This window comes from Spermophilus citellus (genome assembly GCF_964194105.1).
Source record: "Spermophilus citellus genome assembly, chromosome: 5".
Lineage (NCBI taxonomy): Eukaryota > Metazoa > Chordata > Mammalia > Rodentia > Sciuridae > Spermophilus > Spermophilus citellus.
In genome coordinates, this window is record NC_138186.1 from 83,148,742 (window position 1) to 83,174,341 (window position 25,600).

Below are 25,600 nucleotides of genomic sequence, written 5' to 3' on the forward strand. Positions count from 1 at the left end.
CTCTGTAGTCTTATTACTTAATGTTGGCATTTCCAAATAAAGGGAGCATTTCTTCTGGGTGTCAATACAATGCTAGAAAATCTCCTATAACTGGATAAATTCTTAGGGTATTAGGTCCCATTTATTTCCACTTCTTTCATGGAGAAGCTATCATTCTAATACATTTGGAAACATAGTCATTACATCTCTTTTATCTCATGATAATATATTTTTAAAAAATAATCCGAGAGCTTAGTTTGTACCCCAGCATATATTAAAACTCAGTTTGTATTCTACAATGACATAAAATGTTACCACATCTACTCTACAAATTAAAAATAGTTCTGGTAAAAAATCAATCATGTCAGTCAGGAGTGTATGATGAGATATGAAAAACTTGCTTGGTAGATTGAATTATCACATTAATTTCAAAACATTAAGCCATATTAATTTTAGATCAAATAAAATTATATAATTAGCTTAGTTCAGAAAAATCATAGCATATGTGAATTTCCTTTGGATTATAATCTACCATATGGCTTTTAAAGGTAAATACAATTATGAAAAATACTTTAGAAGAATAATTTTTTTAATTTTTTTTATTGATTATTTAAAGCATTACATAGCTCATGATATATCATCTTTCATACATTTGACTCAAATTGTGTTTTGAACTCCCATTTTCACCCCAAATACAGATTGCAGAATCACATCTGTTACATATTCACATTTTTACATAGAAGAATAATTTTATGCATATTTTATAATTTGGGAATTGTATTCATACCTGATGTAAAATTCTTTGACCAATATATATACATGAGATGTGAAGAATTAAAACATAGTATTTTAAAACTAAACTACTCTTATATAAGGAATTATGAAGTAAATGTGAATCCTTTATCTAAGGTTATTTTTATAGTTTTTTAAATACATTTTGTATATATAAAGCCAGGTTTTAGCATGAGCTTATGTAGTATATTTTAGCAAGACAGTTGAGATTCATTAAAACTCCTGATATGGATTATCAGATGATAGATGACTTTTTCTGAGGGTTCAATGAAGATTGATAGATAACAACATTATTGCTTATAAATCTAAAATCAGATTGCTTAGCAGGAAACTTAAATATTCAAGTGTTTAGTTATGCTTTATTTTATTTTATATAAGAATTTATAGTATTTTACCTTCTAATACCTAAGAAAACTCATATTTGTTTTTAGTTTTATATAATTATATTACCTTACCATTATAATTATATTGCTTATATAATAATAAGCTATTTACTGTGTGGTTCATTGCAATAAGAGAGTAAAGTAGAAAGAAGAATAAAATGCCTCTCTTGATAAATGCATGTTTTAATCTTTTACCTGATGACTCCTAAAATCTTAGAAAATTCATAAAAGACAAATATCCGATATGTGTATTTGAAATAGTAATAGGAGTCACATTTTACTTTTAATAGTTAATCATTTAAATTCAAAAATACTTTAAAAAACAATAGAAAGAATGGTAAAGTCCAGTCATTGCTCTGTTGCTTTACTCAGTTTTGTCATGTCCCCTCAGCTTTAATATCAGCATTTGTGTGTGTGTGTGTGAAGAGAGATATTTGTTTGAAGAAATTTGAAAGGTAGAGTATAATGTCTTAGAAGAAAAGTACACAGGTGAATTGAGTAGTTTTAGAAAGAATGAACAAATATAGGCAGATGAAAGCAGTCTGTCCCATGAGTAGAGTGGAAAATGAACTCAAGAGGCAACAGTGAAAACAAAAACAAGAAACTGATGTTCAAGAAAAAAGTGAATAATACAATTTTAGATTTTAATCATATACAAATAATTCACTGAATTGCCCATCCAGACATTTGAATTTTGTGTTCAATCTTCATAAGCTATTTCTTATCATTGAAAGGATAGTAGATTTTTATAATGGAAATCATGTTAATGTTTGGATTATTTTAGATTCCATGCCTGCTTTTACAAAGGTACACTTTTATTTGATGTGGATTAAGTAGTCATTTACCTCACCATCTGTGTCTCTTTTTTTCATGATCTCATGATGGAGCTCACCCTTTCTTGTTTTTAATCTTTAGTATAACATACATAAAGATCAGTACAGAAGCTGTGATAACGTCTCTGCCAAATCATCAGATAGTGATGTCAGTGATGTGTCCGCCATTTCCCGAACCAGCAGTGCCTCACGCCTCAGCAGCACAAGCTTTATGTCAGAGCAATCTGAGCGCCCCAGGGGTAGAATCAGGTGAGTTGGCAATGCTGTTTGTATTAACTGGATCTTTATCCATGGTATAAAATGTGACTAGCTTCCAGAATATTCTTTCTTGGATAGAGTTTAGTTCAACTAGCAGAAACATCTCATTAAAATAACTTGGTGGGTTGAACGTTTTCTAAATTCTGTGTAGTATGACTAACAAAATGTTAGGTTCTATCTATTATCAGATACACTTCATTATTTTAGTCATGAGTTTAGTGGTTCCTCAGTCACATTTGTACGCATTTCTTTTAAGATGATGAAATCCACAGAATATTCTTACATCCAATGTCAGAAAGTTATTTCTGTTAAGGACCACATGATAAATACATCAAGCTTTGCAAGACAGTATCAGCCATATACATAACTGTGTCATCGTAATGTGAAAACCGTACAAATAAATGGATATGGCTGTCTTCCTTCCTATCTAGCTGTCTGCAAATGCAGAGAGCAAACTATATTTTCCCTGTTAAGTGTAGTATACCCACCTCTACTTTAATCCCATGACGATTGGTCTATTTTCAGGATAGGGTGTACTGGATATGATAACAAAATATACATTCCTAGTTCATATTATGTGAGTTGTATGTAAGAAATTTGCATCAGCTTCATTAATCACCCATAGTGCTCTTGTGTTATCACAAGGCACATACCCTACATGAAAGGGAATAGACCTCAGACCTTCAGATACTGTCTAAAGTAAAGCAGACTGATTGTGGACAAAGCATATTTTATATTTGTTCTTAAAAAGTTTTCAAAAATATATTTCATGCAAGGAGTTTTAGGACTGATGAGAATTCCAAATACAGATGTTAAAAATAGGAACAAATACCTATTATTATTATTATTACAAATACCTGATATTATTGCACATTTTGATGTTCAAAAAATATATTCCTAAGACTCTTTCTTCCTGGATTTCCCTACATGTATGTTGTCCGTTGAAACAAATTAAAAGTAGCCATCTTCCAGTTAGTTAGCAGTTTCATAGTCTTATAAAAATCTACTTGAGAAGTTTCAACTGAGTTTTTAGGACTAAACAATAAAAAGGAACTTTAGTTAGTTTACCAAAAAGGGCCTATGATTTTGCAAAAAGAGAACAGGAAGAAACTACATCCTGGTGTATTGAAGCCTGTTTTACTCTGTGGAGAAAATGACAGTTTAACAAATCACACTCTGTGTCATGACAAGAAGCAAAAGGTAGAGTACCTCTCACTTCTTTGATTCATAAGAATTTTTTTATTTGTTGAAAGCGGTGGAGAGAAATGCAGACCTAAAAAAGGGTACAAATGAATTTTTTATTGATAAGCCCATTTTCTTTAAGCATGTTCCTGTTTTCTACTTTCCCTTTTCTGTAGCTTAAAATCCTCAAGAACTATGAGTTTGTTTTATGTAAGTAGATTATGTATATTTCCACACTAAAGCTGGTAGCTAAACAAGTTTCCTCTTAAGGGAGATAGTTTTCCTGTAATCCCATTCTTTGTCATTGATTCTCCATGTATGTACACATTTGATCCTCTAAGAATAATGAGGATGAATAGAGGGAAAGTGAGATACTGGAAGAGATGAGTCAGACACTCAGAGGCTAGTTATCCTTTCATATACATTCTTCTCCCTACATAGGCCCATAGGAGCAAAAGCATGCGTATGCGCGCGTGCGCGCGCGCGCGCGCACACACACACACACACACACACACACACACACCCAACACACTTTACATAGCTATTTTCCTTCCAGCATCCACATTGTGGCAAAATACTGAGAGTTAATGGTTTTAGAATGGGGAAAAGAAGACATAACAAAGTGACCTCAGTATAAAAACATCAAAATACTATGTCTCAGTGTTATTGAACAAAGACTTCAGGCCTTTCAGCTATAAATGTCTCCTACTTTCCTAGCTAACACCATGAAGAATGAATGTCCTCAATGTATTACTTTATATTTTAGTACCTAACATCTGCATAGGTTTTATAATTTTGTAAATTCAAGTTTGTGGTTAAAATGAACAAAGTTGAATGTATTTATTTGTCATAATTTGAGTTCTCATCTTGTGTAAGGACTTTTTTAAAATAAAATTACATTAAAATATAATATTTAGGACACATACTAAAGTAGATTATGGCTTACTTAAGAGTTTAAAACCTATTTTTAAACTTTTTATTGGTGCATCATAATTATACATAATAGTGGGGCTCATTGTGACATTCATATATACATAAAACATCTTGTTACATTTCATTCTCCAGGACTTCTTTCTTCCTCTCTTCCTCCTTTCCCCAATCTCCTTTCTACTCTGATGATTTCCCTTCTGTTTCATGAGATCCTATCCCCCTCAGTTTTTTGTCTAGTTTCCACACTATGAGAGAAAACATGACCCTTGACCTCCAGTTCTATTCGTTCTCCTGCAAATCACTTAATTTCTTCTTATTTTGATACTTTTTAAAATTTGTTCTAGTTATACAATACAGCAGAATGCATTTTGCATAATTTCTTCTTTATGGCTGAGTAAAGCTCCATTGTGTATATATACCACATTGTTTTTATCTTTTCATCTATTGATGTTCACCCAGGTTGGTTCCATGACTTGGCTATTGTAAATTGTGCTGCTACAAATATGAGTATTCATGTATTGCTCTAGTATGCTGACTTTAGTTCCTTAGAATAAATACCAAGAGGTACTATAGCAGGGTCAAATAATGGTTTCATACCTAGTCTTTTGAGCAACCTCCATACCGATTTCTGTAGTGTTTGTACTAATTACAGTCCCATTAATAGCATACAAATGCTACTTTTTCATGCATCCTCACTAGCATTTACTATTATTGTATTCTTTTTTTTTAAAGAGAGAGTGAGAGAGAGAGAGAGAGAGAGAGAGAGAGAGAGACAGAGATAATTTTTTAATCTTTATTTTTTTAGTTTTCAGCGGGCACAACATCTTTGTTTGTATGTGGTGCTGAGAATCGAACCCGGGCCGCACGCATGCCAGGCGAGCGCGCTACCACTTGAGCCACATCCCCAGCCCCTATTATTGTATTCTTGATGATTGCCATTGAAACTCTTATGAGATGAAATCTCAATGTAGTTTTGATTTCCTGATTGTTAATGACATTGATCTTTTTTTAAAATATATTTGTTGACCATTTGTATTTCTTATTTTGAGAAATGTTCATCTGTCCATTCATTGGGTTATTAGTTTTCTTGTTGTTGTTGTTTGTGGTGCTAAGTTTTTGAGTTCTTCACATATTCTGGATATTAATCCTCTGTCAGAAGAGTGGCTAGCAGAGGATTCGGGCTGTTTTGTTCTAGCAGTTGCAGAGTTTCTGGTCTAATTCCTGTGTCTTTGATCCACTTTGATTTGACTTTTGTGCAGTATGAGAGATAGGGATTGGGTTTTATTCTTCCACATCTGAATATACAGTTTCCCAGAACCATTGGTTTAAAACACTGTCTTTCATATACACACTAAAAAAGAACCCTATTTTTAGTGTTTGGTTCCTTGTATATATCTGACATATGTCACAAATGACATAAGAAGTGTTTTATTATCCATTGCTTTGAATGAACATTAATTTGGAAGACAATGAAAGTATGTAGAATATGGTATAGCATTCCCTAAAGCTGAGGTTTAATGCTTTAAAAGTTAATATGGTACCCAGTGTTCTCGGGAGGGATGGTTAAAAAAAAAAAAAAAAAAAAAAAAAAAAAAAAAAAAGTATGACATGGCCTCATTCTTTTCTTATAATATCATGGTATGTAGTCACTCATAATACCAGTATTTTCCAAATAGGACTTAGTACATTTTCCTCCTAACAGTTCACCCTAAATATTTTTGTTTTTAAGGTTTTTTGTTTTGGATATTGATTAATACATCAAACTTGTCCATTCAGGAAAGTTTTGTTTAAATTTAAAAATGACATCCCTTTTCTCCAGAGGCACCCACCCAGGGTGAACTGCTTAATTTGAAGTGGTTCAATGTTTTCCCCCGCCTTTTTTTTTTTTTTTTTTTTTGTATTGGGAATTGAACTCAGGGGTGCTTAACCACTGAGCTATATTCAGCCCTTTTTTATATTTTATTTAGAGACAGGGTCTTGCGGAGTTGCTTAGGGTCTCACTAAGTTGCTGAGGCTGGCTTTAAACTTGCAGTTCTCCTGCCTCAGCCTCCAGAGCCACTGTGATTGCAGGCATGCACCACTGTGCTCGTCTTGTTTTTCACTCTTGATTGACTGAATAGTTCGTTTAAAATGGTCCAAAACATATCTTAGGTTTTCAGTTTAAGTTTACTGAGAAAGTTGTTGTATGAAAATACAAAAGAGCATAATGTTTGCATAGAGTAAGTAAACTTTAAATTAAAAATTATTCTGTAAACTTGTTGAATTGGACTAAAAATGATTCACACAAACTTAAGAATGATTCTTACAATATATAATCAACCCTGGGTGCTTCAGAATAATAAGCATAAGTAAAGATTTGAGATTCTTAGTGGGTTTTTTTTCAGATTTGTTCTTACAATTTGAATTCAATATTTGCTTAAATAAATATTTCTAAAAGAATATTTTTGCATTGAAATATAAAATATGTAGTGTATATTGGTAAATATGGCATAATTGATAATAAAAATGCATGTGTAATAAAAGCCAGAAATAATTATATTGTGTTTCTGTTTATTTTTATATCTAAAGAAGATTTTTTAAAAAAAAAAAAGATATTCATCTCCAAAATGAGCTTGTCATGCATAGGTCTGAATTTTTCATCTTCATCATTTATCTTTTTCATTCAAGGCAGACAAATTTCAGGTGTTTAATACAAAATCATGCCTTAAAAGCAAATGTAGGCATAATCCTAAACTTGCTCTCAGACAATTATTTTTGAAGCTTTATCCAAAACCAACAATTTTTCAGCAGCATTTAAGTTTGTAACACATGTTCTCCAGGCTTTAGCAAATTTCACTTGTATTCCTAAGTGAATGTCAGTAAACAAACTCATAAGACAAGTCTTATGCCATTAGTTTCATTTTCTTTTATCATATCCTTTGGAAGGAATATTATCAAAGCAATTACTACACTCATAATTTGAAAGATATGAAAGGATTAAGAGAAGTTATCTTCCATGGACAAATAGTAACCTTAAAACTACAAATTTACTAAAATGTGGCATTTGATGTCAGTAGGTATAATAATCTGTAATCATATGCTAGCAGGAATGTTTTATTTATTTGGGTATTTTTAAACAGCATAGCTTACATTTTTAAAAAATTTTAAAGATTGTAGAAAGAAAATGCAATGGTTAATGTTAATGAAAAATGTTAGTTATGTTTGAAAATGTTATGAAAATAATTTCATATGCCCCTTATTTCATTATAATTCTTTAATGAAGTAATAAAACACCAAATAACCTTTAAAATAATCTTTAGGTGTTTTATTATTGTATATGGAATGAACTTAACTATAGAATCACTTGAAGTTGGGCCTTATACATGCTAGTCAATCACTCTACCACTGAACTAAACCCCAGCCCCTTTTTTTAAAAAAAATTCATTTTGAGGCAGGATCTCTCTATGTTGTCCAGGATGGCCTAGATCCTTCTGTTTCAGCCTCCTAGATAACTGGAATTACAGGTGTGCACTACTGTGCTTAACTATCATTTACAATTTTAATTTCTCAAAATGAATAAATGAAAATTTTATGTGCCAATTAGTTTGCCTACTGACATCAAATGTACTCAAGAGTAAACAAAAGGGGTTATGTTATTTTATTTTACTTTATTTCAACTATCCAGACTTAACTTTTCATGCATGCCTGTTATACTATGGAAAACAAAGTTTGTAAAGATCTGCAAAGTACTGAAAAGGAGAGGGTAATATCATGGAAGTTAGATAAGAAGAACTTGAATCTGAACACAGTAAAAATATTGCATAATTGAATATCTAAGAAAAAATATATTTAGTGATCTTCTGGTGTCTTAATAGGTTAAGGTTGTTAAGCCATTGCCACCTTAATTTACTGTGAATAGATTAAAGATGGAAAGAATATCATATATACCCTCTAAAATAGAGGTAAATAGAGAAATAATTCACTCTACCATACTTATTGCTGTATTATACAACTAAATCAATTATTGTGCTGCATACCTAAATTATTATACCATACCATATTCATGACAAAACATTGCTTGAACTATGAATATAAGTAAATAGTCTTGATAATAATTGGTTACAGAATGTTTGAAATAGGTGAGTAACTTCTGGTTAAGTTCTTCCTTGCTAACAATTTACGACTATTTTGAAGTGAAGCAGAGCTGGTACAGTTTGAAACAGCCCCCTCAGATTTTTTTTTTTTTTTTTAGTTATACATGGACACATGGACACATCTTTATTTTGTTTATTTATTTCTGTGTGGTGCTGAGAATTGAACCCAGTTCCTCACATGTGTGAGTCAAGTGCTCTGCAATTGAACCACAACCCCAGCCCCAGCTTTGTTTTTAATCCTCCTATTCTGCCAGTTTATTATATATTAGCTAACATGGTGATAGAAAAGTCAGTGATTGCCAGGAACAGTGGTGCATGCCTGTAATTCCAGCAGCTCAGAAGGGTGAGGCAGGAGGACTGCAAGTTCAAAGCAAACCTCAGCCAAAGCGAGGTGCTAAGCAACTCAGTGAAACCCTGTCTGTAAATAAAATACAAAATAGTTCTTGGGATGTGGCTCAGTGGTCAAGTGTCCATGAGTTAAATCTCCAGTAACAACAACAACAACAGAAAAAAAAAAAAAAAGCCAGTGACTTACTTACTATACAGTACATATTGAAAATGGACAGTTACATGAAGTTTTCAAAATTTGAAATAAACCAGGAATATCTTATCAATATGGTGTTATTTGCAGAAATAATAATTATATCTTAGTGACTGCTTCTGCTTTTTAGGGGGAACATTGCTATAAATTGTTTATGGGATCCCATAAACAATTTATAGCAATGTAATGTTTCACTGTTTATAGAAATCTGCCTCCCTATAGCTTTATTTCCTTTGTTGCAAATGGAATTATATTATTTTTGTAACAATTTGAGTTTCCCATAAGCCAGTCATCCTTCCATAGGATAGTTAATAGGGTATCAAGCATGCTTAATATAGCTGGTTTGTGGTATAATTATAATACATTATAGATAAAGGGCAAATAGTGGTTCTTAAGGAAGTCTTTATGGGATCTGAAAGTTTATATTTATATATTGGAGAACTGATTGCTAATTATAAACTAGCAGTATTTCATCAATTGATAAGTCATCATTTTAATGGTCCTATGCATGAACTTAAATTATCTACATTAAATACTTAATTCTTAGACAAATATTCATATTCCTGCAGCTATTAACCTATTATTCACAATGGCTAGAATATCCTTTCACTCTGAACCAGTGCTTTAAAAACTTCACCTGTTTCATTTGCCACTTTCATATTTTTCAGTAACATATATATTTAAAATATTATAATTTATTAAATTTATCTTATACGTAATATTATGATAAGTGATTTACATGTGATTTACATTAACATTACATTAACAATATCATCTTTCTTAAAGAGTACTATCATATCATTGTTAATCTCATTTTCCAAATAAAGTTGAAGCAATAAAAAATAAAATTGAAGCAACCTATTAATTCACAGGGCTAGTAAGGAGTAGAGCCAAAATTGATAGCCTGCCAGCCCACTCCAAAACACTTTCTTCTATTTAACCTAAACTTTTTTGACAATTTATAGTGTAACATTTAAGATACACATAAGGTATAAATAATAAAAAATGCTCATGTACCTATTGTCATCCCTAAAATGTCAAATATTACCATTATGACTGCATCTCTATTACTTCCTCCAGCCAGACCCACCTCCCTATGTCAGGAGAAATCTGCCAGTTCTGTTCTTTGTTAAATCTTCATAAACTCAATGCCTGTATCTGGCCTTCATTTATGGGTCTAGCATCTATTTCAATACCAATAACATTACAATAATTACTAGTGTTTATTGGTAAAATCATAATGGTACCACAGTAGGTATGGCAGTTTTCTTCATCTCATTCTCACTATCATGAGTAGTGTTATTTCGTTTTTGTACTTTAGTCTTACATAAATTTTACAATAAGTACAATAAGTTTTACAATAAACTCTTGGTCTGAACTATATCAAATGTACAAATTTGATTTGAGGGAAATTGTTATCTTTAGAAGATTGAGTCTTTCATTGTATATTTCTTCATTAATTTTTACTTTCTTTAATGTCTTTTCATTGTTTTAAAATGTTCTCTAAAAAGTTTATATGTGAGTAACTGTTGTGGTAGTTTTACATAACATGTATTTTTATACTGTTATGAATATCTTTTTTCATATTTTCTGCATAATACTCTTTTATAGGAATAAAATTATTTTTCTGTATTTTCTAATATTTTTATTTAAGTCTTTTTTCTTGAAATATTGTTTTTTTCTGTCTCTCATCAATTTTGATTTATAACATGTTCATTTTTATATAATTCTAAGTATATTTAAATTTCATCACATTTTATTTCCTTTTCTGTTAATTATCTGGAAGTCAGTCTCAGTTTCCAAAGGTATAGATTTTTGTTGCTTTTCTCTAACTTGATTACCTTTCTGACATTGTAATCAGTGTTTTGTCTGGCACTGATTATTTGAAGTTTTTGAAGTTCTACTTATTACCTTTGATCATTTTTGTAAACATTATATATGTGCTTGAGATAAATGGCTATCTCTAATTGTTAAACATATAGTTATTTATATTTTCAATACAAGAAGCTCATTTACATTGTTCTAAATTTATGTTGCTTTACCAGTGTTATTGCCTATTTCATCTGGTATTTACTCAGAATGCTCATTTAAAATCTTTTCAACTATGACTGAGAATTTGTTAACTTCTCTTTTATTCTATCCATTTTTCTTTACATAAGATTATATAATCAGGTTCGAGTTCAGAACTCTTCCATCAAATTTTAACTTTTTTATCATCACCTAGTAAATCTCTTTATCCCTAAGAATATTTTTTTGCCTTAAGTCTGTTTTGTCTTCCAGACAGAAACAGAAGCTTTTTAAATGTATTCAGTATAATTCTGCACATCCATCTTTTACATCAACCTTTCTGTGACCGAATGTTTCATTTTTATCTTTTAAACAACATTTGATTGGATTTAATTGTTTCGTTCAAATTTCACAGTTTTCCAATTGTGTAGTGGTCTAGTTTATTGATTTGTGTTTATATTGATTTCCAATGGATTTGAAATTATTTTTGCTATCTTTTTTTCTGCTTTCATTTTTTCTTATTATTCCAGTATTTCTTCTTTCCTAGTTGGTTTTTAATAGAATTATTATTTAATTTCTTCCCCTTTATTACTCTAAAACTATAGTATTTCTAAGTTTTACTGCCTAATTTAGTGTCTCAAGTACTATATTTAGGGAGGTAGTAAATTTAAAGTTAATAAATTTCTTTACATCCTCCTAGAGAGGAAAAAATATGACCATCATACACTTTAGTTCTACTGGTAGCCCTGCACTATTTACATATTTTCTCAGTGTTTTAATTATAAGTTGTTTTCTCTCTTCCATTATTGCCTACTGTTTTTCTTTCAATTGTTTATATTGACCCACATACTTTCTACTTTTTTCCCCCAAACTGTTTCTGATGTATCTTAGACATTCATTCTGGGATCATTCATCTTCCTGAAAAATTGTTCATTAGAAATTCTGCCAATGAGGGTTCTGAGACTTAGTTCTTGGACTCAGACACATGCTTTTCCTTATTGTTCTTTAAGGTTCTGGCTCATGCAGGGATTTTGGCTATAACTCCTCACAAGGCATGGACCCAAACTCTAAACTTCTCATCTGAAAATTCTACCAAGATATTTATCATTCACTTGCTAACCTGTTCTCAACTCCTTTTTGCTCTTTTGGTTAAGGGGATATGCCTTTCTTTCTTGTGTGCTCAAGTTTCTATTTTTAATTGAGTCTATTTGAAATTTTCTTTTTTTCTTTCTTTTTTTTGAGAGAGAGAGAGATAGAGCTTTTTAATATTTTTGGTGGACACAACATCTTTATTTTATTTTATTTTTTATGTGGTTCTGGGGATCGAACCCAGCGCCCCGCGCATGCCAGGTGAGCATGTTTCCGCTTGAGCCACATCCCCAGCCCGTATTTGCAATTTTCCCATCACTTTTAGGCATTTGGGAATGAAAGAATTTTTTTTTTTAGAATATGTCATCTTCCGCCCTGCCAAAAATAGAAGTTTATATTTAAAGTGCTACTGTTTTCCTGATTTTTTATAAGAATGTATTCACTTAAAAATTTTACTTATTTAAAAAGGAAATTAATACATAGGAAAAACATGTAGGTTTTCATGAAAAGTAAAAAGAGACACAGCCCAAGAGGCTTTATCTCAAGTTAGAGAATCAGTGCCAGGGCAGCACATGCAACTTGCGTCTTGAACTGGAGATGAGATCTATAGAACTAGAGATTCGATCTGTAGAAAAATAGCAATCAGGAATATAGAGTGGGTAGGTGAAGGTAGCTGGAGGTTCAAAAACTCCCAGGAAAGAAGGATGCTCCTGCAAAAATAGAACAGTTTGAGTCATGAGGAGTAATAGAAGCTAGGGAATGGAGAACTAATGGGAGGGGGAAAGGTAGATGTAGCTCATACTGAGGAAGAGATTCTGGGGACTCAGCGGATGTTGAAATTTAAAGGCAAAGAATGGAAGGATGGCTGAGATTAAAAGAGTTGTTAGTGATAACTGAGTAAAGAGCATGATGCAATCAAATATCCCATGACAAGGCAGTTCAAGGTCTGCCAGCTTTCTCCTACAAACTGCTCCTCACCTGGATGCCAATCTTTGGTTTGGCCAGCTATGACTTTGTACTATTAGAGTTACCTTAGGGACAGGGAAAAAGAACCCATGGAGGAAAAAGAAAATGCTACAGGATGAGAAGGACAATTAGATTGCAGTATTCCAGAAACTCCAACTAAAGCAGTTCTATTAATATTTGTTTTACATATCAAAGATCGGTGAAATATCTTATTTTTAGAAAGGGCAGTAATTGCTGCTTTAAAAACATGATTTCAAACCAGAATCTGGCACAATTAATTTTAGTGCCATGATTTTTAAGGAAAAAAGTAAAATATGAGTTGTGGTTCTGATTTTTAATTTTCAACTTTTCTTGAATTCAGATAGCATCATAATTTAACTGAAAGATAATAAAATATATAGTGAGTCTTCAGTATACTACACAATGTAACAACTATAATTTCAAAGAAGAAGAAATCTAGTATACAGGTCTGTATTGCTCTCAGTTGGTCAGTTTTCCTGCTATGTATATTGGTGCTTGAGGTAAATGAAATATTTTTCACTCCCTTTTAAAAGTTTTAGTTTTACATAGTATGATGTAGATTGTTCAGAGAAATATATTTTATTTCCAAGCTCATTGCTTCAGCTTTCATAGTTAATAGACTTCATACCACTCTTGGAATCTGCTAATTTAAAGCAATATAGTAAAAGTTTTAGAATATCTTTTCTTTATCATTTTATTTATTAAGAAAATCATCATTTAGAGCTATATTTTTTTTACTCATTTCAATATATGATTACCTTGATCTCAACTAGCCTGTCTTAAAGCATAGGTGTTGTAACCAATCACAGATTAATTAAAATTCATTAACTGAATACATATTATAAATACAGCAGAATCAAAAAGGCAGAGACCCCAAGAGGATATAAATACTGCTTTCCTATAATTAGTGGAAATATTTCTATAGCTATCTAAACCATCCAAAATAATTACACTTTTTCGTTCCTTTGTATGCTATAATAGATAAACTAAGAAAGCATTGTGTGTGTGTTCATCTTTAATTTTATGACTTTATCATTTGAAAGTCACTTGTACAATTTGTGATATATATGTTATTTTTTATGATTGGTTTTCACTGAATATTGTACACTGGCTTTTGAAAACCTGTATTTATGTGTATGTGTATATACATATGTATGTGTGAGTATTGTAATAGCATTTATATTGGAAATACATGACAACATATATATTCAACTTCTGTAGTTATTAAAATTTCTAAAAAAGCATTTCTTAGGACAAATATAAATGTAATATTGGCTTGTTTAGGACATGAACAGAATGATGATATTCTTTCCATGTCATTATCTATTTAGTTCCCAATTCAGAAACCTGGAAGTGAACTTAATTTTCAACTTTCCCCCATTTTCCTTTTAATTCAGTGTTTCTTAGTGTGTGTCTCTCTCTCTCTCTCTCTCTCTCTCTCTCTCTCTCTCTCTCTCTCTCTCTCTCTCCTCACCTCCCGCCCTCCCTTTCTTTGTTATCAACCCCATAAGGAACAGGTAGATTTTTTTTTTTATGATTGCCCTCCCCATCTGAAATTTAATACCATGGATTCACCATATCCACTCTGTACTGTAACTCTTTGGAGGACCACTAACCATTTCATTAGCTAAGATTTTTCATTTCCCTTCTCCTACCATGAATCCATAGTTAACATTTTGGGGCAATATTCAAGCATACAAATTCACTTGAGTCATCAAATCTTGTTGAATTTACTTCCCAGACAGACCTCATGACTACAGATTTAAGATTGCAAACGACCAGTGTTTTAATCCTCTCTAATTTTGTAATAAATACCAAAAAACATCACTAAATGTGAAAGTAGGAGCCAGACACATCCCTAAATTGCAAATGATATAAAAAATAGTTTTCAAATTCAGTGTAATCTAAATCAAAGTAAGTGGAAATACCATTAGTAATTGATGACTTAAAGCAGCTATTTATGAATAGAATGTTCAGTTTTCTAAAATAAATGTCATCACCTTGAAAGCCCAACGAAAAATGCCCAGCTAGAATCTGTGACGACTGGAAAAAGTTCTCAGTCCTGGATAACCTTGAAACACACTCCTACACTTTGAATATCAAACACCATGGACTCTAACAGAAACATCCTAGGTCTGCCAGTCTGTGGCAGAAGCACTGGAGGACTGTACATAGCAATTGAAGCTGCAAGAGTTATTCAACATAGTTTGTAAAACAATGAATTGCTGTAACACAAATATAGCACATGCATCTTCATTACATTATTAACCATATGAAGATTTTGATAACAATGTAACTAATAGATTTGATATTTCTATCTTTATTTAAATATAAGCAATTTTATGACAGTCTTGCAGATCCAGGCATGGCAGTATAGCTTGTATAAGACTAACTTTCCCAGGTATCAAACTGCAAAAGACAGTTGAGATCAATAAACAAAAAAAAAAAACTGTTGGAAGGTATTTGAGAGCAACAAAACAGGCAGGAATTTGACGAACTCCAGTCACTGAAAAAAAGTGGAAAACTTATAAGGTAAGTGTTAAGTTTACCCTAGTTTTCTCTGAAGGTACTTTGCAATTGTGAGTATGGGAAAACTCAGAGAACAGTGGTACGAGACTGAAATGACTGAGTAGAAATTTTGAGTGAAGGGCTTCTAATTTTGCCAGATTCCCCTAAAGTACTATGTTGACTAATGAGTTAAACACACTCAGGGAAAGATTCCAAGAAACCAAACAAAAACCAACTGCTGGAAGGCTGAGGAGCCAGGCACAGATTCCAGCAGCTCCCAGGTGCTATGGAGACATATTGAACTCCAAGTCCCACAATGTTAGAGGGGCCTGATAAACACACCTTCAGTTTCATGTACAAATCTGAGAAGAACCAAACTCTGAGAGTGACACTAATACTGCAGAACTTTAAACCAACTCTATACAGAAAGAAGATTAAATCCATCTGTTTTTGGTACTGGGAATTTATTTAAGGAGCACTTTTACCACTGAGCCACATCCCCAGTCCTTTTTTTTTAATTTTTAATTTTTACTTTTAATTTGAAGTCAGGGTCTCAGTTGGTAAGTTGCTGAGGCTGTCCTTGAATTTGCGATCTTCCTGTCTCAGCCTCCTAAACTGCTGGGATTACAGGCATGCTTCACCATGCCTGGCTTGGAATCAGGTTTTTTTTTTTAATTAAATGACAATTATAAAATTTAAAAGTACAAAATAATTTATAATTTAATCTATGTCTTTGATGGAATATTATAAACAGCAAAATAAAATTTAGCTGGTCAGTAGAAAGACTATAAATCAAGACACAGAGAAATCAGGAGACAAATTGGAGAAGACAATAAGATATGGAATTGGTAAAAGGGTTCAGTGGGGGTCCCAGAAGAGAGGAAATCATAGATAGTGTACCTGAATACTGAGAAAATGGCTGAGAATTTCCAAGAACTGTTAAGACATCATATTACAAATTAAAAAAAAAAAAAACTTTAAAAGCCCCACAATATATGAACAAAAGAAAATGTTACAATATCACAACTGAAGCACAGAAAACTGAAGAAAAAACTTCTTAAAAGAGTCACATGGATTAAAAAGAGATATATTATCAGGGTAGCAACGATAAGACTTTGGCTGAAATTTTATCAGATATTATGAACCCCAAAATTCAGTAGAGTAACTGAAAGAAGACTGAATGGAAAAAAACCCTCCAATTTATAATCTTATGTTTAATAATTATTATTCAGCAAAAACATCTTTCAGATAATAAAAGAATACATAGGTTGATAGATCAACTAAGAGATTTTATCACCAGCAGACCTGCACTACAAATATTCCTAATGGGGGAGTTCTTCATGTTGAAAAAAAGTCTCCTGTTGTAAGCACTAAACTTGAAGAAAAATGAACATTGGGAAAAGTTAATAATGATAAAAACATTTTGTGATAGTCAAAGCTTAGGTAAAGGTAAAACTATATAAAAACACCTGCATGAAAGGTGAAAGGATTATAAATGGGAATTAAACAATTGTGAAGATATTGCATTATTCTGAAAATGATAAAATTATTATTTTTAAGATTATAATAAGTCAGGATGCATTTTTAATCTTTAGTCACCTATTAAATAATAGTAGAATTCATAACTCAAATATTAATAGTGGAGCAATGTAAAGTAATAAAAATACCAAATTAACCAGTAGTCAAGAAGGAGAAGTAAAAGAACAAACACATGGGATAATTGAAAAGTAAACAGCAAATATATATAATATATCAGACATATAGTAACTATTTTATACACACACACACACACACACATATGTGTATATCTAACACTAAAGAAAAAAAATAGAAGACATTAGGACCAAAAATGTTTGGATTTTGTTCCATACCCACAAGATTGGTTTACATTTTCTTTATGTAATGCATTATAGAATGAAAGAAGTCATAAGCTTGTTTCAATGGATTCCTAATACCTGATTAATCTGGTTAAGCAAAAAACATTTAACACTCATTTATGACTTAAAAAAAAAACCTTAGCAAACTGAGAATATTCTTAACATGAGGTTAAATGTTATCTGAAATAATCTTACAAATAACATTGTACCTAATAGTGAAATAGTGAATTAATGCTTCCTCCCCAAAGTCACTGGCCACTTTTACAAATTCTATTCAACAGTATTCAAATGACCCTTCTGGCCAGCCAGTGTCAGACCTGGCAATATAAAAATATAGTAAAATGAAATAAATAAATAAAAGCTATAAAATTGGAAATTAATTAAAACCATTATTATTTACAGTTTATATGATTATGTATATAGTAAACAAAAGGTTTTCAAAACAGATATTAGAATAGATGAATTTAACAAACTTATTGGATACAAGGTCTAACATACAGAAAATAATTTTATTTTTATTTACAAATAACAAACCTTTGGTAATTAAATTTATAAAAAGACATCAATCTAGTGTAATTAAAAACATGAAATATCTAGAAACAAATCTAAGACCTAGGAATAAACTAGGAAAATATGTGTAAGACCACAACATTGAAGACTACTTACAACCTCACATAAAATCAACACATGTGTATTTGTTAGCATGAAATTCAATAAAAATTACATACAGACAATGGCTTCTGAAAGTCTGGCCTATTTGAAGGTATTGGATATATATAATGGTCTTATTTGAATAGGTTCCTCAGTTTTAACTGATGCTTATGTATCACACTAGTTCTACCAGACACCTATAGGAGTATTTGATGCCATCTTGGTTATCAATCCCCTGTCCTTGTATTATAAATTATGGAAATTATGAGAAATTATGAGAGTACCTTCTTAATGTTGACCAGAAAGTTTCTGTCCTTATCTTCCATGTATGATTAGTAACTTGTGTCTTGATCCAAACTAATGAGTAAGACTAGCAATATCATAAACAGAATTATGAACCTACTGTATATTTCAGCCTCTGTTATTATGCCCTATGTTACTTCTCCCCTTTTAGGTTTACATGATAGAAGTCTAGGTTTCTTGGATGGGCTAAAAGTATAAAAATGGATTGGAATTGTTTTTAAGCTGAATTTGTCACTAATATAGTAGTACAAATCTTTACATAGTCCCATACATCTCTCCTGAAACCCTTCTAATTTTCTGAAATAAGATATTTTAAGCCCATATATTTTCATCCTGTTTCATAATTTTATGCCAGCCACCTTACATTGGAATAATGGACTATATCTGTCAACTAAAGGTGCAGATTGATTGTCTTATATAATACATCAATTGAATATCTCTAATTAACAAAAGTCTTTTTAGTCTATATTGGGGAAAGTGAGCTTATGTTGTTTTAATTTTTCTACCAATATTTTAGAAACTGTTTTTGAAATTAGTTTCTAGTGTATTTCCATAATATGATTCTAATATATGCAATAATTATTTTATCCTACCATCTAAGAAATAGTATGCATTTTACCATCAATGGCATGTCATAGTTGACTTAGTATTTTTTTCTTAAAAATGTACAAAATAATGACTTAATACTAATGACATATTCAAGTTTATTGAATTTGCATAGATTTTCTTCTACTGTTGTCATTTTGTGGTTCTCTGTATCATTGTACATATAGTTTACGGGGGGCAAGGTGTGGCGGGTGCAAAATGTTATTACCACCAGACTTCCCTTCCACCACATATCAGTATGAGATCCCAAAAATTCTACTAAAGTTCAGGATGATAGACCTTCCTTACTACTTGTAGTTCTAAAATCCAGTAATCCATGAGACAAATGCTTAGCCAGTTTCATGTGCAGGTGTTTTAAGTGTTGCTTCTACATATGAGGAAGTACATTCCAACCAACTCAAATTCATAATGGAGGGTGTTTTTTTTTTAGAATTATGATTCAATTTAGTTGTTATATCATTTTATATTTTCCATTATATTAAACATTATTGGAAGAAATGCTAGCTTATCCATTAAATAAAACAAGTATAGATGTTAGGAAGAAATTCCAGGTTAACTTGTCTATAAATCTTCAGAAAAAAAATAAAATTGTATGGTTATGTATGCTACACTGATAAAATCTAGGAAAAGATATAAAATTCTTTTTTAAAAGAAATTGAGTCAGGTGTGATGACACTTGATTGTAATTGTAAATCCTGCTACTCAAGAGGCTGTGGAAGACTGCAAGTTTGAGGCCAGCCTGGGCAATTTAGTGAGTCTCAGTCTCAAAATAAATTTTAGAAAGGTCAGGACATGTAGCCCAGTGGTAGAGTGATTACCCAACACACATTAGGGCCTGGATTTAATCTTTAGTACTTAAAGAAAATCACTCTTTTAGAATATTTAATCTAGGCCCAGCACAGTAGCAAATGCCCAGTTGCTAGGGAAGGTGAACAGGAGGATCACAAGTTCAAGGCCAGTAATTTAGCAAGACTCTGTCTCTAAGTGAAACTAAAAGATCTTGGTTTGGAGTTCAATGGTAGAATGCTTGCCTAACATGCGCAAGGCCCTGGGTTCTATCACCACCAACTCCCCAAGAAAGCGTACAATACAGTAGTTTTCAGTACATTCAAAAAGTTGGGCAATTATCACTACTACCTAATTAAGTAACTTAATTCTCATTCCCCCAGAGAATCCTGTACCTATTAACAGTCATCCCAGTTTCTTCTCTAGCTGTCAACAACCACTGATCTTTATTCTGTCTTTATGGATTTGATTCTAAAATATTTCATTTAGATGGAATTGTGCCATACATAGGCTTTTATTTCTGGCTTTCACATGTTTTCAACTTCCATCTACATTGGTAACATCAATCTGTATTTCATTCCTTTTTATGGTTAATGTTCTAGAGTATGAGTATACCACATTTTGTTGAGTGGTCATTTGGGTTGTTTCTACTTTATTACTTTTATGACTCATGCTGATATGAGTATTCATATTTAAGTGGGAAAATACTTTTTTTGTTATCTTGCATGTATCCCTAGGGATGAAATTGTTGGATCATATGATGACTGTATGTTCAACTTTTTAACGTAATTGTTGGATGCTCTGGCAACTCTGGGTTTCAATATATTTACATTTAACTAAACTGCCAAAGTATTCTCCTAAGCACTGGCATTGTTTTACACTCCAGACAGCATTGTTGAGGGTTCCAGTTTTTTTCAGATTCTCGACACTTGTTAAAGTTTCTTTTATGATAGGTATCCTAGTACATGAGAAGTGAAATCTTATTTTGGTTTTCATAATGACACTCAGCCAAAATTATGAAAGTACTTGGATATGTACACTTTGTGGTTTTAGATTTTTTTAAATTTTTTATTTGTTTTAATTAGTTACACATGACAGTACAATGACCTTGACATATCATGCATTTGAATCAGATGGGATATATTAAAGTTCTTCTAAGTTAGCAATTTTTTAAGGATAGATTTTTCTTACAAATTAATATCAAAGTGGGAGGTTTAGTTTCTTCTCTGAGGATCTTTTAGTTCTTCATAGTGGAATTATAATGAATTTGTTAATCTATATAGATCAATCAGAATAGGAGCTTGTTAAATATGAGGTACATTGGGATCTATTATTTGTCCACTCTGATAGCTATCCCTAGAATACACACATAGTAAAAGATTTTTTTATCACCAATTAAAAAACTATTTTTAGTAAAGAGAACTAGAAGCTTCTGTTTTATCACTCAGCCATAGGATCAAAATTAACAAGGAAACCTAATCTCAGACTTTATAGGACTGTGCTCTTTTCAGTGTGTGCAAGACTTTTTCCGGAGTGATATGATCTGAGCTTTTAGTAGCATACAAACAATCAGACATGCAAAGAACTAACAAACCAAATTTTCTGTCATCTGCCACCCGACTGTCAACGTATGTCAACATATCCCTAATGTCTGTCATCCAAAGAGACTTAATCTGCAGATAGATTCCCTATTGTTGTTGACACCAGTTGGGAATGTATTATTAGCACAAGCAAAGCAAAATCAGAGCCAAAGTTACCAACCAGAAATAGAAACAAACACAACAAAAATAAAACACACATTATAAACCAAAGTAGGAAATAAGAAAACATAAACAGAAAACCATTCTGTTGCCTTTTAAGATTAAATCTAGGCCAAAAAAAAAAGCAGGTGTGGGCTTGGAGACCTGAGCCCATGAAGACAACACAGCTTAATTTACTGCAGAAGGGAGTCCATTTGAACTGTTTTAATGGGACTTCCACAACATCAAAGCATAGTTCTCAAAATCAAAGCATGATTATCAGAAAAAATAGCAAATTCTGAAGTTTTACTGAACATATTAGAAAACTACCAGAATGACAAGGTAGTCCTAAGGATGATTTGAGAAACTCATGTAATTATATACACAAATAGATTTAAGAATACTAAAATAAGGTTGGTAAGATTCAAAACTGGATAATGTGCCTTAAATCAATAAAACCATTATCTGTTGCTCATTTTCTCTACTAGACTGGTGGCATTGATGAAAAGTAGTTTTAGTGAAGTGATAGAGACAAATGTGACTCAAATTAGTGCAGAAGAGAAAAGGATGAGCAGATGTATCACTAAAAGTCTCCTTAAAGAGACTTTTCAGCAAAAAAGGAAAAGGGAGATAAAATAATGATGATGGGATTTTTGTTTGAACTTAAAGTGAACTCATCTCAGAATTATATTTACGTACTAATAAATCACTTTATTACCTATTCTGAAATCAGCTAATTGAGCAATGGAAAGGGTGCTGCAGCAAACTTGATGTTGCATAACCTATATATACCCATATATATTAATCAAATCTTAGTGTTACTAGTAAACAAATAAAAAAGAAAGGGTTGGGTGACAATAGTCTTGATGTCAGAAAGACTGGAAAGCTTTATAAAGCAGAGGGCCTTAATTTTCATCTGAAAGGATTCATCTGAAAGGTTCATGTAAATGATAGTAATAATTTTTCAAGCAATAGAAGCAGAAAAAAATTAAGACTAAGAAATGGAAGAGTAGGATATACATTAGTGCTAAAATCATGACCTTTGGGTTATTAGATGAATCAGACTAATTCTTCTGTCTAGGTAGACAGAAGAAGTGAAAATTCTTTAATGTCTTATTATTGAATATCATAATGTGCAAAATTATTTAGGAAGTCATACTTGTCCTCATACCATATAAAAATGATTTCAAGCATCTAAGAGATATCTTATTTTTTTGAGGAAAAATTATATCTCAAAATTTATTCACAAAAACATTTTAATATAAGTTCTTAATTCAGCCTCCCTAAATGGTAATGCTTGCTGCATAGATTCCTCTCATAACTTTTATTTGTCATAATATTAGGATTTATTCTGACTCACACCTTGACTGCCATCATCATTGTTAAAGGTTCTCTATTTGCTAATGTGTATTTTGCACTTTGAAACAGGAAATAGAAAAGGAAAACATGAGGTGGTGGTAAGGGTCTTGTGAGTCAGTTTTTGCAAGTATTTTAAGGAAACTTAAAAATAAGAGGTTCACTGGTCAGTAACACTTATCTCCCCACTGATAGCATTGGTTGTTTCTGTTCACTGTTTTTAAAATGTCCATAGATCACTCTGTTGAAATGGCATTGTCACAAGCTGTTCATTAAACATTGGGGGGATGGTGATTTGATCTCAGAGTATCTGTGGCTGTAGGTCTAGCACTTGACTGGCTTTTCCCTGTAAAACTGTACCTGGATTATTTCAGAAATAAATAGATTTAGAATTTCAGTTATGCTGACCTGTAATTTATGGACGCATATATGTTTTTACTTTGTAAATATAGTTCATTTACCCCCAAAATGCAAGGCAGACGGATGGGGACTTCAGGAAGAGCCATCACGAAGAGCACCAGTGTAAGTGGAGAGATGTACACACTGGAGCATAATGACGGCAGCCAGTCAGACACAGCTGTGGGAACCGTTGGAGCAGGTGGGAAGAAGCGGAGATCCAGCCTGAGTGCCAAAGTGGTTGCCATAGTGTCTCGGAGAAGTAGAAGCACATCTCAACTCAGCCAAACAGGTAAGTGAGGTGCGTTCCACTTAAGCATCTCAAGTTTTTGCTGGAGTGACAAAAATTGACCTTCATGCTACAACTGGTATTGGGAATGTAGGGTGTATTTGGTTCTTCTTTGGCAAAGAAACTTTATTATTTTAACTCTGAAAATCTGTTCAATTCATGGGATTTTTTTTTCTGCACAGCTCTCTGAAGAAGGTATCATTTGTTAATCTGCAAAGTGATCAAATATTTTCCTGTAAACTAAAAAAAAAAAAAATAAGGCCATGTCTACAAATGTGCAAGGAAATGCAAAGAAATATTAGAGATCCAAATTGAATTATATGCAAGAAAAGCAACAGGATTCTCTTTTTCAAAATGTTCCATAATTCAATTATCTACAATTCAGACTATATCTATATTTTTTTATAGAAAAGAAGGTCAGTTGTGCAACTTGAAATATAGTCTTCAAGGTACTGTATGAAAATAATTGGTCTGTGTTTGGTATAGTTTCAATGCAAGTAAAAACCCAGAAGCGGTTTTACTTTAGAAAAATGGGTCAGTGAATTCCTGCAAAGAAAAATGTTTTAATACAAATTTGTGTTTCACATGTTTTCTGCTGCTTATGAATCTTAAAAGCTTTATGTCCTGAAGGTATATATAAAAAAAGCAAATGCAGAAGGTAGAGTGACTATTTGTTATTGTAAAATATAATAAAAGACTGCTTTAAATTATGTAATATTTGAACACATGTATTACATAATTTATTACTGTCCTCAATACTTTGTAAAACTGAAGGTAAGTGAAATAGTGAACCAATTTAAATTGTCAGAACTCATTTCTCCTCTTGTAACCAATGGTTCCATTTTCTGTTCCTTAATAGCAAGATCCCTGTTGTTACAAAATTTACTTGTGAGAAAGCCTCTATGAAATCTTTTATATCTTACTCAGTGTTCTTGGAAGCACATATTTTAAATTATGCACTCTACTGGATATATTGACAAGTAAACAGAGTAGGAAATTTTGAGCCATTTATAAATTGAATTAGGGCATATGACATTTTTATCTGTATAAAATAAAAATGATTTGTCCTAAGGTTAGAATTAACCTAGTATAACTAGCATCCCTGTGATAGGTCTGCCTTTTTGCTACCCAGTAATATAAGGTGTTCTTCTCTTTTTAGTGTTAAGAAGATTCATTTGTCCTCCTTAGGGTCAGGTTTCTTTAGAGTAGGAGTAGGAGGTGTTTTTCCATTTATGTTGTTTTGTTGCTCGATTGTTTTTATGACCAGTGGTTCCTGGTTACTGGTTTTGATGTAATTATGCTCTGCAGTATAGGATGTGGGATGTAGGGTATAGAGAAAACTTAGACTTCAGACTTCAAAATACGTTATTACCTGGATGAAACTGGGATGTTCTTCGAAGTCACTCAAGGAAACCTAGGCTTCCTCAGTGAAATGCTGCAGGTTGAGATGGCTTATCTTCTCCCCCCAATACACACATCTCTGTTTCCTTTCTAGTTGTTTAGGGAAACAAATAACTGGTTTGTTTGTTGAGTATTGGATTAATAGAATAAAGTTCTCTTAGAGTTACATAGGAAGTATACTTGTGGCACAACTTTGTAGGTAAAAGGTTTAAATAATTACTATGGAAACACTCAGCTCACTTTGCTTTATTAGTTTACACTGTATCCCAGTTATTTGACTTTCAAATAAAGTCATCTTTCCAGAAATTGCATGGCTAAAAACTTCCATACTTTCAGAGATTGGGTTGCCACATATGAGTGTAAAAAGGCCAAAGTAGCAAAATGGTTCTATCCTACAGTGACTCTTGGAATGAAGTTCAACCTCTCTCAGAACACAGTTTTCTTATGTAATGATGGATTAACTTTCCAATGTAAAATTTTATGATTCTCTTTCTGCACCATAATTTTTACCTTTTGTCTGATAACCTGTTCATTCTTCTGATTTTTCTAGAGCAGATGACAAATGTTGATAATC

The 25,600-nt window shown here is 32.1% G+C and overlaps 1 protein-coding gene across 40 annotated transcripts in view; it reads left to right on the forward strand.

Annotated features, from left to right (window-relative positions):
* The window catches only part of RIMS1 (regulating synaptic membrane exocytosis 1), a gene marked incomplete at both ends in the record, with an annotated part of 215,022 nt that overhangs the window by 116,448 nt on the left and 72,974 nt on the right, over positions 1-25,600 (forward strand). For 21 of the 40 annotated variants that reach the window (XM_081294576.1, XM_081294598.1, XM_081294615.1 and 18 more), the window contains 2 exons: positions 2,070-2,236; positions 23,393-23,628. The exons of 14 other annotated variants lie outside the window; for them this stretch is intronic. In XM_081294576.1, the coding sequence (XP_081150702.1) occupies positions 2,070-2,236; positions 23,393-23,628 (403 nt within the window). The remainder of the gene's footprint in view (positions 1-2,069; positions 2,237-23,392; positions 23,629-25,600) is intronic. 5 more of the 40 variants (XM_081294580.1, XM_081294614.1, XM_081294579.1 and 2 more) reach the window with 1 other exon arrangement.